The sequence below is a fragment of the Neolamprologus multifasciatus genome, chromosome 7 (assembly GCF_963576455.1).
Source record: "Neolamprologus multifasciatus chromosome 7, fNeoMul1.2, whole genome shotgun sequence".
Lineage (NCBI taxonomy): Eukaryota > Metazoa > Chordata > Actinopteri > Cichliformes > Cichlidae > Neolamprologus > Neolamprologus multifasciatus.
The window spans coordinates 1,768,038-1,780,459 of record NC_140445.1 but is presented as its reverse complement, the minus strand read 5'-3'; the positions used below and the strand labels follow the sequence as shown (position 1 = coordinate 1,780,459).

Here is a 12,422-nt window from a genome sequence, read left to right as displayed (position 1 = left end):
CAGCGCTGACTCATGTCAGGTAAAGAACAAAAGATGAAGGTTTCTAAAATACATCGTCACTCAGCGACGTCGCTGTATGTGTCACTTTACCCTAATAATGGTTTGAATGACTGTCCCGTGCATTAAGGCAGCAGAAGGTGTTCAGACTTTGTTTTAAGAGACCCACGAAGCTCAAGAGACTAAGGCTACGTTCACACTGCAGGCGAAAGCATCAAATCCGATTTTTGTGACCCTATGCGACCCATCTATCCGATCATGGTGTGACAGTGTGAACGGCACAAATCCGATATTTTCAAATCCAATCTGGGTCACTTTCGTATGTGGTACTGAATCCGATACATATCCAATGTTTTAGAAAGCTGTTTTTTGATGGTCAAGTCGCATTAAATCAGTCTTTTACGTCACTGACACAAGACAGACGCCAATTATCTGTCTGAAGACATCGCGAACGCTTCCTGTTCATCCGGTGAAACTGTTGGGAACAACGTTGGAGAAACGTGAACATTTTATTTGTACTGTATAATCTGCAGATTCTGACAGAAATCTGCAACTATCCTTTGAAGCAGCGCTCCTCTAAAACAGCAATAAGGATCATTATTAGGTTATTTACATTATTATGTAAATAACAAAATAACTTAAAGCAAAAATTGGGAAACGTGAAGTCCGAAGTCTTTATATTAAGACCATCAGTCAAACAATACTGTTGCTCTGGGTCTAAACAGAGCGCGTTGTGTGTGACGTCTTCTTTTGCGCATGCGGCCGCTTTGAGCGTTCACACTAGAGCGCGTTTGCTGTCACATTTTATTTTTAGTGTGAACGAGCAGACAAAAAAATCGGATTTGATCAAAAAATCTGAATTGAGCATCAAGACCTGCAGAGTGAACGTAGACTAAATGTGTGCAGAAGTACACACTTGAGCTTTTTATGCAGTTGTTTTAAGGATTTCAGAGCTTCTCTTGCTAAAGTTTTTATTTTTATTGCACTAGTAGAGCACCTTTATTGGCTCCACCATTGGTCACTCGGTGCTGGATGGAGTTTCCTTCTTTCTTTCTTTCTTCAAAGCACAGATCACAAAACAGGGCTGATGTCATGATGTCCTTCCAGTAACTTTTTTGTCCTAGATGCTGGAAATTCATAAATATGCACCGGACTGTCCTGTATCGCTGGCTGACAATACCTTCCTCTTCAGGACTTTTGATGAGGACATTATTATTATCTTTGTATATAAAATATAAAAAATGGCTCTCACACGCTTTCAGGCCTTAATGGCAGCATTTGCCTCTCTGTGGCTGTAAACAGGATTATTTCTGCTGGACATCAGAGTTTATGGGGACTGTCACTGTTGGAGCCTCTAGTGGACATTAGAGGTACCGCATTTTCTGGCACTTAAAGGTTTTTTTTTTTTGCTTGCTGTTTGTTAGATCTGAGAAAAGATGATAGTTTTAGGTTAAAAACATGTTGATAATACCAGTAAACCCTATCAGAGTGTATAAGGTAGTACTGGAGACAAGCAAGCCAAGAGCAGTGCTGCTACCGTTCATCAACAGCTCCATCTGGCTGATTAACAGCGCTTAAAATGTCTCAAGGAACAGGACAATAAAAATATACAATGCCTTAAAAAACAGCATTATGCCATCACAACGTCGGTCTAATGAATCCTAACCACATAGAACAGCTCCACACCTCCCAGCTAAACCAGTTAATCCATCACTTAACAGATGGGCCCGAATATGACCGGCCACTTCCTGTCAACACCATTTAATGTCTAAAATTGCTGAACCAGAGGAGGCCAAACAGAGATTTCTTTGCAGAGGGAAGATCAAGAAAAACAGAGCTATCCCTGAACAAACAGCACAGATGGAAGATCCAACACACCGCCCTGAGTCTGTGTGCGCCCGTGTATGCAGTGTGTGCTGCTTTGATATACGTCCAGATTGCAGCCGGCCTCACCATCACATAGAGACGTAATTACGCAGCAGGATCAGCAGCTTTTTAAATCGATGTTCAATTACTAACGATCTTAAGGTTTATTAGAACAGGAGCCGCTCGGCAGAAAGCACGGAAATGCAAAAAAACATCGCTTTTACTACACGAAGCACGGAGCGTTTTATTTCCCAGAAACAAAATCCGTCTTCAAAGGTGAACTCGGGTGTCACGAGAAACAGCTTTTCCTGCTGTAATCGTTCGTCACGTGTCTCTGGACAGCTCGCCGCTCAAATTTATTGAAAGTCGAGTCCTTTGAGTGATTCACAGTGCAAAAAGAGTAGGGTGAGGAAAGGACGATTAGCCAATCACCTGCCTGGGATGACAATGGGGTGGCTCTCAGGCGAGGTGAGTGCTGTGACGGTGGAGACATGGATGAACTTTGGTCCTCTTTAGCTCTGAGGATTTGAAACCCCTGGTTTTGTTTTCGGGTACAAATCGTCTAAAGGAGGAAAATGCCAACAGCATAGTCGTGGTCATGGCGTGCATTGGCAGAATGTTCCAGAGACCTCGGCTGGAAGCAGTCCTGGAGGTTCTCCTTGGTTAGCATTTCAACAACGTTTCTGCTGCTGTGATCAAATCTACCACAACTGACTATGGACTAAGCAGAAGTCCTGAAAGATCCTCAAAATTGATGTTTCCCTCCCTGAAATTCTCGCTGCACTCTGTACATCTTGAAGTTTCTCAGGAAACTTTACGAACTTGTCGTCTTTAGTTTTTTGCCTCTAAATGCAGCAGGTTCATCCCCGGCTCGTTGGCTTTGGTGTCAGGCAGTGAAAGGAGGGGCTTGAACCCCACAGAGTTCCCTGAGTGTGTTTGTGAGTCGTCCTTTAGTCTTAAACGTCGAGCTAACATAGCATAGTCAGTGTTTTGGGTGGTGTTAATGACCCTCTGTGCAGCCTTCCTGCTCTCAGTCGTGGCCTCTGACTACAAACACCAGGCAGGAGGAGAGCACGCTCTCCACTGAGGAGCTGTAGATGTTACTCTTCCTCAGGAGACAGAGGAAGTGCAGCAGGTCCAGGTCCAGGTTACTCTTCCTCAGGAGACGGAGGAAGTGCAGCAGGTCCAGGTTACTCTTCCTCAGGAGACGGAAGAAGTGCAGCAGGTCCAGGTTACTCTTCCTCAGGAGACGGAAGAAGTGCAGCAGGTCCAGGTTACTCTTCCTCAGGAGACGGAGGAAGTGCAGCAGGTCCAGGTTACTCTTCCTCAGGAGACGGAGGAAGTGCAGCAGGTCCAGGTTACTCTTCCTCAGGAGACAGAGGAAGTGCAGCAGGTCCAGGTCCAGGTTACTCTTCCTCAGGAGACGGAGGAAGTGCAGCAGGTCCAGGTTACTCTTCCTCAGGAGACGGAGGAAGTGCAGCAGGTCCAGGTTACTCTTCCTCAGGAGACGGAAGAAGTGCAGCAGGTCCAGGTTACTCTTCCTCAGGAGACGGAAGAAGTGCAGCAGGTCCAGGTTACTCTTCCTCAGGAGACGGAGGAAGTGCAGCAGGTCCAGGTTACTCTTCCTCAGGAGACAGAGGAAGTGCAGCAGGTCCAGGTTACTCTTCCTCAGGAGACGGAGGAAGTGCAGCAGGTCCAGGTTACTCTTCCTCAGGAGACGGAGGAAGTGCAGCAGGTCCAGGTTACTCTTCCTCAGGAGACGGAGGAAGTGCAGCAGGTCCAGGTTACTCTTCCTCAGGAGACAGAGGAAGTGCAGCAGGTCCAGGTTACTCTTCCTCAGGAGACAGAGGAAGTGCAGCAGGTCCAGGTTACTCTTCCTCAGGAGACGGAGGAAGTGCAGCAGGTCCAGGTTACTCTTCCTCAGGAGACAGAGGAAGTGCAGCAGGTCCAGGTCCAGGTTACTCTTCCTCAGGAGACGGAGGAAGTGCAGCAGGTCCAGGTTACTCTTCCTCAGGAGACGGAAGAAGTGCAGCAGGTCCAGGTTACTCTTCCTCAGGAGACGGAAGAAGTGCAGCAGGTCCAGGTTACTCTTCCTCAGGAGACGGAGGAAGTGCAGCAGGTCCAGGTTACTCTTCCTCAGGAGACGGAGGAAGTGCAGCAGGTCCAGGTTACTCTTCCTCAGGAGACAGAGGAAGTGCAGCAGGTCCAGGTCCAGGTTACTCTTCCTCAGGAGACGGAGGAAGTGCAGCAGGTCCAGGTTACTCTTCCTCAGGAGACGGAAGAAGTGCAGCAGGTCCAGGTTACTCTTCCTCAGGAGACGGAGGAAGTGCAGCAGGTCCAGGTTACTCTTCCTCAGGAGACGGAGGAAGTGCAGCAGGTCCAGGTTACTCTTCCTCAGGAGATGGAGGAAGTGCAGCAGGTCCAGGTTACTCTTCCTCAGGAGACAGAGGAAGTGCAGCAGGTCCAGGTCCAGGTTACTCTTCCTCAGGAGACGGAGGAAGTGCAGCAGGTCCAGGTTACTCTTCCTCAGGAGACGGAAGAAGTGCAGCAGGTCCAGGTTACTCTTCCTCAGGAGACGGAGGAAGTGCAGCAGGTCCAGGTTACTCTTCCTCAGGAGACGGAGGAAGTGCAGCAGGTCCAGGTTACTCTTCCTCAGGAGACAGAGGAAGTGCAGCAGGTCCAGGTTACTCTTCCTCAGGAGACAGAGGAAGTGCAGCAGGTCCAGGTTACTCTTCCTCAGGAGACGGAGGAAGTGCAGCAGGTCCAGGTTACTCTTCCTCAGGAGACAGAGGAAGTGCAGCAGGTCCAGTTCCAGGTTACTCTTCCTCAGGAGACAGAGGAAGTGCAGCAGGTCCAGGTTACTCTTCCTCAGGAGATGGAGGAAGTGCAGCAGGTCCAGGTTACTCTTCCTCAGGAGATGGAGGAAGTGCAGCATGTCCAGGTTACTCTTCCTCAGGAGACAGAGGAAGTGCAGCAGGTCCAGGTTACTCTTCCTCAGGAGACAGAGGAAGTGCAGCAGGTCCAGGTTACTCTTCCTCAGGAGACGGAGGAAGTGCAGCAGCTGCTGGGCCTTCGTTACCGGGGTGATGGTGTTGTGGGTCCAGGTGACATCAGCACTTGTTACTTTGTCTGATTTGAAAAATGGCTGACTCAACGACGACCGGGTCTGGGACCACCCGCACTGAGCCACATGGAGATGCCGTTAAAGTGGCAATGAGACGCAGTCTGCTATCAATTTATGAAGTGGGTATAACATGAAATCTGTTTGTGATAATACGACGATTAACTGTGATAAATCAGCAGAAATCATAAATCTGTTGCCGTCTGCTTACACCGAGGTCTGCTGCATGAGATGTCCTTGAAAGGAAAAAGCAGATGAGCTTATTTCACGGGGTTTTCTTACACTGCAGTAGTTTTCTCCCTCCCACGGGGAGGTCAGAGGTCAGCAAACACAGAGCCGGTGGGCGTTCAGTATTTTGCTTAAAGGCATTTGTGTTAGCCCAGGGTCTGAAGGACAGACGCCTGCAGAGTGGAGACAAAGCAGCTGACTGAAAACACAGCAGCTAATAAAGATGAGAGAGAATCTGACGGTGATTATCTGTCTGCAGGGAGGAGAGTTATTTATGTGCAATCTATAGAAAAGAAAGGCCGGGTGCATCGGTGCCATGAATAAAAGTGTTAATTAGAAACTTGAATGCAAACAGTTTATTCTGCAAACACAGACTCATTTATCTGATTGTCCACCTCGTGTTTTGGACACTTTCACAGCAACTTTTATTCGAAGAACGAGTCAGCGCTTGTTTATTTGTCCTATTTATTCTCACTGCTCGCTCCACTCTGTTCACATTTGTCATATTTATGTTCAGATGTCCACGCTTCACATTCTCATCAGCGAGGTGGCCATCGTGACCGTGCAAAAGTAACGGCTCCCTAAACCTAAAAACTGGATGTGCCGCTGTTGGCAGCAACAACTGCAATCAGGCGTTTGTGATAACCGATGCTGTGACGCAGCTGCAGCTGCATGCATCGTTCACGTGTCTGTTTCACTGCGAGGAAGTGTCTGCAGATCATGAGCAGTAAGAATTTACTGTTGCAGCAGAAATCTAATATCCCAAAATATCTGCATGGCAACAACAGCATAACCTGTTAGCTATCATTAGATGATGAAGAGCTCCTTTTCTGTCTGTTTCACGCTAAGTCCAAAAGCGCAGCCTTGTCTGTGCATGTGGTCCACACGTAAAAGTTACTGTCGCTCCACTTAGAAAGACTGATTCTACGCGCCATCTTTGTTTACTCTTTCCCTCCCAGGCTCCTAGGCTTCTGATTGGCCAATTTCTACACGGTTAGAATCATATCGCCACCTGTTGCTTTGTTCTTCTTATTTTTGGACTTTCCTAGAGTAGCTTTGCACGAGTTACATTTCCAAAAATGTATTATTTGTCTTGTACTGGGCTTTGATGCGGTTCATCCACCACCTTAAATACTTTTTCAGACGTTTGATTTTCTGCTGTTTGTTGGTTGGTTTATGCTACACAGAGGAAAAAGAGTGGCTGGGGGCTGCAACACAACCGTGTGCATTGAACCCCTTTAAAGTAGACATTATGGCTTTAATGCTTCAGCGACTGGGTCCAGGTTCAGGAACAGGTGGTAAGCTGCTATCTTCTGACTGATTGCAACATTTAAGCTAAACTGTCAGCAACCGGTGGCAGATTGTTTGGAGACAGGTTGCCTCTCAGCAGGCAACCTTGTGCGTTCGTCTTGCCAGGAAGTTGCACATCAACCTCTGGGTGAGCATTTTGTCACCATCACCACTACGATCAGGTTCCAACAGCAGAAACAAATTCAGTGTAATCAGCGGGCTGTCAGTTTGTTTTTTGCTTTCACATCTATCTCCAAAGATGTAATTAAGACATTTCCAGGAACAGCAGCTCAGAGGTTAGCAGCGAGCTGCGTATAGCTGCGTATAGCCGTGTATCAGCGAGTCCTGAATAAAACATGGGGAACTGGGACCACTTTATGAAACGACTGCCACATTAGGACGGAGGAGCCCTAAGAGCTGTGGCCCCTGGCTTCTCCCCCCGCTGTATAAGAAATGCATAAATATTTCACATTCGCGCTGCTTTAATCCATTCGCCAAATGTCAATACTCAGCACTTAAAAAAAGTGGCCAGGCCTGCAGTCCCACCGGGTTAAACAGAGCAGCTCCCACGTCTGTATGCAGGTCGTATAATGCATTACTAAATACTTTTATCAACAGTGGGAGGGTCTTTCTCCCTAAGTGCTGCCCTGGCAAAGAGGGAGCCGGGATAGGTCCTGCAGCTGGATCGCGCCGTGCGCTCAGCAGCAATCGCTTTGATTCCCGGCAAAGAAAAATAATGCGGAGAGTACAATCTCTCATTTCTGAGGTCGTGACATTTCTGTGCAGCGGGCAGTGATCCTACACGTCAGCTAAACATCGTCGCAGCAGAAAACTCCTCTTTAATGAAAGATTCAACCCGGGACGAGAAACATTCGTCGTGCCATTAACTGTGTAGAGCTACAGGTGACTGGATTTATGAATACAGCATTCACACTCGTCCACAAAAAGATTCTTTATTCCAGAATTCAAAGGAAGAATTTCCTTTATTTACCAAAGACGTCGAATATTTAAAACAAGTATCTCACAAAGGTGAACCTCTGAGTTTATATGGCACGTATGATTAGTGACAACAATATCAAACTACTATGAAACTGACCTAAATAACAATCGTGTCCCCGGACATGGTTTCTCTTTCCAGTATAAATCCACCTCCCAGTTATTTCAGACCAAGGTTACTGTGGTTAACAAATGATTTGGGGAATTTGGAAAACTAAAATAAAACAGAAATGCAGAGGAAATATTGTTAATTTAGTAGCAGTCTTAGCTCATTAGGGGTGGGGGAAAAATCGATACTTTGTAGCATCGTGATATTTTGTTTGCTAATAATGTATCGATACAGGGACAGCAGAAATTGATATTTTGTTACAAAAAAGGTTTTTGTGGAATGTTGATCAGCTCCTTTTTCTGAGCAAGAATCCTGACATTCCTTCACTGTCCAAATGTGTTTAACTTTTTTTATGGCAGCAATAAACATGACAGTTTACTTATTTCAATTTAAGACATGTTTTATTTTAATTAAGTTTAAAACTTTTTTATTTAATGTAAAATTATATTTTGTTTTAATTTACTTTCAAATTCTTCAGTTGCTGAAGGGGCTGCATAGTTTTCATAAACTGCATAGTTCAGAATAGCTATAATTGTACCAGATGGTTGATTCAGTTAAGTTGGACTAGACTGTAATACAAACCGTTCAGTTTGTCAACAATCAAACTGAAATGAGAGAAAGACTGAGTGTGAGACTTTGATATTAGATAAAATGAATATTGATAAAGTTTACCTTTATGTACAGAATCTGAATATCGCAAAATATTTTTAAAAATTGCAATAATATCGTATCGTGCGTTAAGTATTGTGATAATATCGTATCGTGGGATGTATGGTGATTCCCACCTCTATAGCTCACGAGACAGATGGTTTTATTGAGACTGTGAGTCACTAAAAGTTCGATTCATTTCCCTAAATTTACCTGGAAATTACAAATAAAATCAGCATCAAAATACAGATTTTAGTGATGTTTTCATTTATTAATATACCAAAACTATGCAAACCTGCCCTGTGTGAGAAAGTCAGGGCTCTGAAAACACTGAAAAACTTATTTTTAATTTGCTCTGGGCATTTTTGTCTGATATGATAAGTGTGACAACTATGCAAAAAAGAAGAAAGTAGGAAGGGGTCAAATACTTCGTACAGCATTTATACTCTATATGTACTGTGTATATGCAGTGATCCAGTGGTGATGATGAAGCTTCAGACTGTTATAAACACTCAGGTTCAATCACTCTGTGATTGGGCGTCTCTAAGATTATCACCTTGCGCCAAAACGAAACTTTCACAAACACCAGCTGTGGAGAAAAAATAGATTTGAAAGAATAAAACTGTGAAATTCTACTGTGAACAAATCAAAGTGAAGCAAACAAACAATATCCTGTTTTAGTCTTTGTCCATACTTTAAATCTGAAAACTAAAAATGTCTCTGGAGGCTTCAGATGGTTACTGAGACAACCAATCAAGTTGGCTTCAAAGGGGGCGGGGCTGAAACAATAAACCCACAGATCAAGAAGGATTACTTTAAACAGTGATTGGTGCAAGTGTGTAAGTGAGCAGGCCTTCACACTTTAACAGATGTGAAATTAGTGACGCCTTAAACACGTCGCTGCATACAGAGCTGACATCAAGCAGCCGTCGCCACACCTGGCGGTGGACAGTGAATCTCCATCACTTCCTCTTTCAATAAAAACTAAAACTGTTTAAACTGTCACATGATGACAAGCGGCACCGCTCTGATCTCCATTTGATGTAACTGTGTTTGTGCAGGAGGGGAAATGAAAGAAGTCCCTGCAGGCTTTTAGAGTTAAGTAATAAGAGGGAAATGAGTGTGTGAGCACTGCCGAGGTAAACAGGAGAAATTAAATCAGCGTACGGCGGCGTCTCCCGAGAGCGCGCTCTCCAACCGAAAGAGAAAACATCCACTATTAAACCGTCCGTTTAACATTCCTACCACGCTCGCTTCATTAGCAGAGAGCTTGGTTCTGTCGTTACCTAAATACTATACACGACGCTGTTGTTTCCACGTCTGTGAAGAGGCATTTACATAATCCTGTAAGGTTAGATACAGCACAGCAGCTCGCTGTCTGGGCGATGGACGCCCGCGAGCGCTTTAATGAGCGAAACGGAGACGAGCGAGGAATGATTGCAGTTTGAAGTGAGCCTCGTAAGGCAGAAGGTACAAATATAAGTGTCCAATACAGCCTGATTACACACTGAATGAATGATCGGCACATCCACTCGTTCCAACGTTGTCGGCTCAGCCGAGCGAGCTGCTGCACACAGACGGATGCAGCTCCACCCTGATGACTGCACGGGAACATTTTCCTGCTTCATCTGTCATTAACATTCAGGATTATTAAAGTCATGATTTGAATTTTCAGATTAGTTTTCATTCATTTCTTACAACATAAACAGTTTGCACCAGTGCCTTCTCCTGCTGAGCTGAAGTACACGATTTCACCTCAGGGAGCTTTGAGTTTGAGTTTAACTTAACTTTTGTTTTCATACAAAGTAACTTCGATACGATTATGTCAGCGTTTAGCCCTGACGCCTCTACGTCACCGGCTCCCAGTGCAGGCCCCCGTGTGGGCTGTGGAGGTACTGCAAGTGGTCGTTTATGACTTTAAAAAATAACATTACCATAAAATATGTACCTATTAATCTGGTTTTTGGTTTCCTCCCACTAGAGTTTGCAATTTTGGAAAACATTCAATTAAAAAAAAAAATCTCAGTTAAAATATTCACCTGTTGGTAATAACACCATTTCAGTTCAATTTTATTGATAAAGCAACGATTCAACTGCCGCCTCAAGACACTATATAGTGAAATGTGGTGAGAAAATCCCAACAATCAATCCAAGCTAACGACCCCCAGTGAACAAGCACTTTGGCGACAGTGGAACAGAAAAACTCTCTTTTAACAGGATGAAACCTCGGGCAGCACCAGGCTCAGGGAGGGGCGGGGCCATCTGACAGGATGCAGATGGAAACTTTTTGACCACGACTCTGTTTTTGCAGCTTTTTGGATTTGGGAATTAATTTTTAAAAACCCCAATAATTCCAATAAAAACGGGTGTATGTTTTTTGTTTTTGTTTTTTTATCTTTATTTTGAACATGTTAAAAAAGTACAACAACATAGAATTAAAAGAGACAAATAAACAAAGCAAAACAAAAAGAAAACGAGCAACCACAACTACAAATAACTTTCATGTTCAAAAAGGAGCAGGAAGAAGCATGAGCTTATTTAATCCCACCCCTTTTCCGCTATCTAGTAATCAATAGACTACAGAAATACCTCCTTGCAATTACATTATATGTCATGTGTATTTTTTTATTTTATTTTATTATTCTTTATATATATATATATATATATATATATATATAAATAAATGTGCATATATATATATATATATATATATACACACACATATATATATATATATACATATATATACATATATGTGTATTTTTTTATTTTTTTTATTATTCTTTTATATATATATATATATATATATATATATATATATATATATATATATATATACACATATATGTGTCTATCTATCCATACATACGTATATACACATACGCACATATACACATTTTCAATAACCCCATTAACACCTCAAAGGATACACAACCTACAGATATATATATACCCATACCAACATACCCGTGCACCCGCACACACATGAAAATATTGGACAAGAACACCCTATCAAATCTCTACCTCGTCCCTGTACCTTGTAAAAACCATCTCCTTAAACCGCTTTTTAAACTGCGCCATGCTCGGACATCGCTTCATATCTTTACTTAGTCTGTTGCACAGCTTCACTCCACACACAGAGATGCAGAAACTTTTTAATGTTGTACGGCTACGAGGATGTTTTAAATTTAATTCCCCCCTCAGATTGTATCCCCGTTCCCTTTTAGAAAACATTTTTAGAATATTGTCAGGAAGCAGGTTATTTATTGCTTTATATATAATTTGTGCAGTGAGAAAATGAACCAGTGAATTTTAGAATTTTTGATTTTAAGAATAGTGGATCTGTATGATCTCTGTAACCAGTTTTATGGATTATCCTTATGGCCCTTTTTTGTAATATAAAGACTGATGATAGCGAACATTTGTAAGTATTGCCCCACACCTCTGCACAGTAAATCAAATACGGTGCAATCAGGGAACAATAGAGAATGTGGAGTGGAATGTTAACATCAGCCCCAGACATGCAGATGTAACAGAATTTAGTGTTTAGTTTAGAAACTTGATTGTTAGGAGACATCAAAGCCATCGTGCAGAACAGTACTTAAGGTTTTTAAAAGAGCACACGATAAAGAAACGAGGAACGAGGATAAGTGACAGAGCAACGCTCAGTTCTGCAAACCTGAACGCACAGAGCGCCACAAACAAGCTAATATATGCATGAAGTGCCACAGCTCGTCCTCATCAGCAGCCGGCTGCTCGAGCTCGCACTGACAGCTTCATCTACTGTTGTACACTCAACTGTGGCTTCTGCACTCAAGGTCACAAATTAATCAAAACATCAATACGTGCAGTCGACGTAGGCAAAGCTCGCTGCAGACCTGTCACCTGTACCGACAACGTTGATTCAGCGCCTCATGAATTAGGCAGGAAGCGGCGCAGGAGTCGCAGCACAAGACCTGCGGCAAGCTTGCACGACGGATAGTTGCGGTGGGTCTACAACACCTGTGCGCATCAGCTGCGGCTGTTTTTGTGTGTGGGTGATTTGATAAGTGCGCGCAGCTGCATTGTTCACAGCAGAGGAGCGGTTCAGGGGGCGGCGAGAATCTGTTAATTACAACACAGGGGAAAGAAGCGAGGACTTGTTTTGCCTCTTGAATTAACATTTTT

The 12,422-nt window shown here is 43.7% G+C and overlaps 2 protein-coding genes across 2 annotated transcripts in view; one reads left to right on the top strand and one right to left on the bottom strand.

Moving 5' to 3' along the window:
• Positions 1-12,422, bottom strand: part of immp2l (inner mitochondrial membrane peptidase subunit 2) — a 222,847-nt gene that overhangs the window by 55,630 nt on the left and 154,795 nt on the right. The window lies entirely within an intron of this gene.
• Positions 2,462-8,516, top strand: LOC146513416 (uncharacterized). Its single transcript, XM_085167516.1, has 3 exons — positions 2,462-2,525; positions 2,955-4,030; positions 4,079-8,516. The coding sequence occupies exons 1-3, from the start codon at positions 2,462-2,464 to the stop codon at positions 4,994-4,996; spliced, it is 2,058 nt and encodes a 685-aa protein (XP_085023642.1). The 3' UTR covers positions 4,997-8,516.

Bases quoted from the DNA above. Each gene is read 5' to 3' on its own strand.
- LOC146513416 (XM_085167516.1), top strand. From the start codon at position 2,462: ATGGCGTGCATTGGCAGAATGTTCCAGAGACCTCGGCTGGAAGCAGTC. The intron at 2,526-2,954 runs GTTAGCATTTCA...TCCACTGAGGAG, and splicing joins AGTCCTGGAGGTTCTCCTTG to CTGTAGATGTTACTCTTCCT. The intron at 4,031-4,078 runs GTTACTCTTCCT...GTCCAGGTCCAG, and splicing joins AGGAAGTGCAGCAGGTCCAG to GTTACTCTTCCTCAGGAGAC.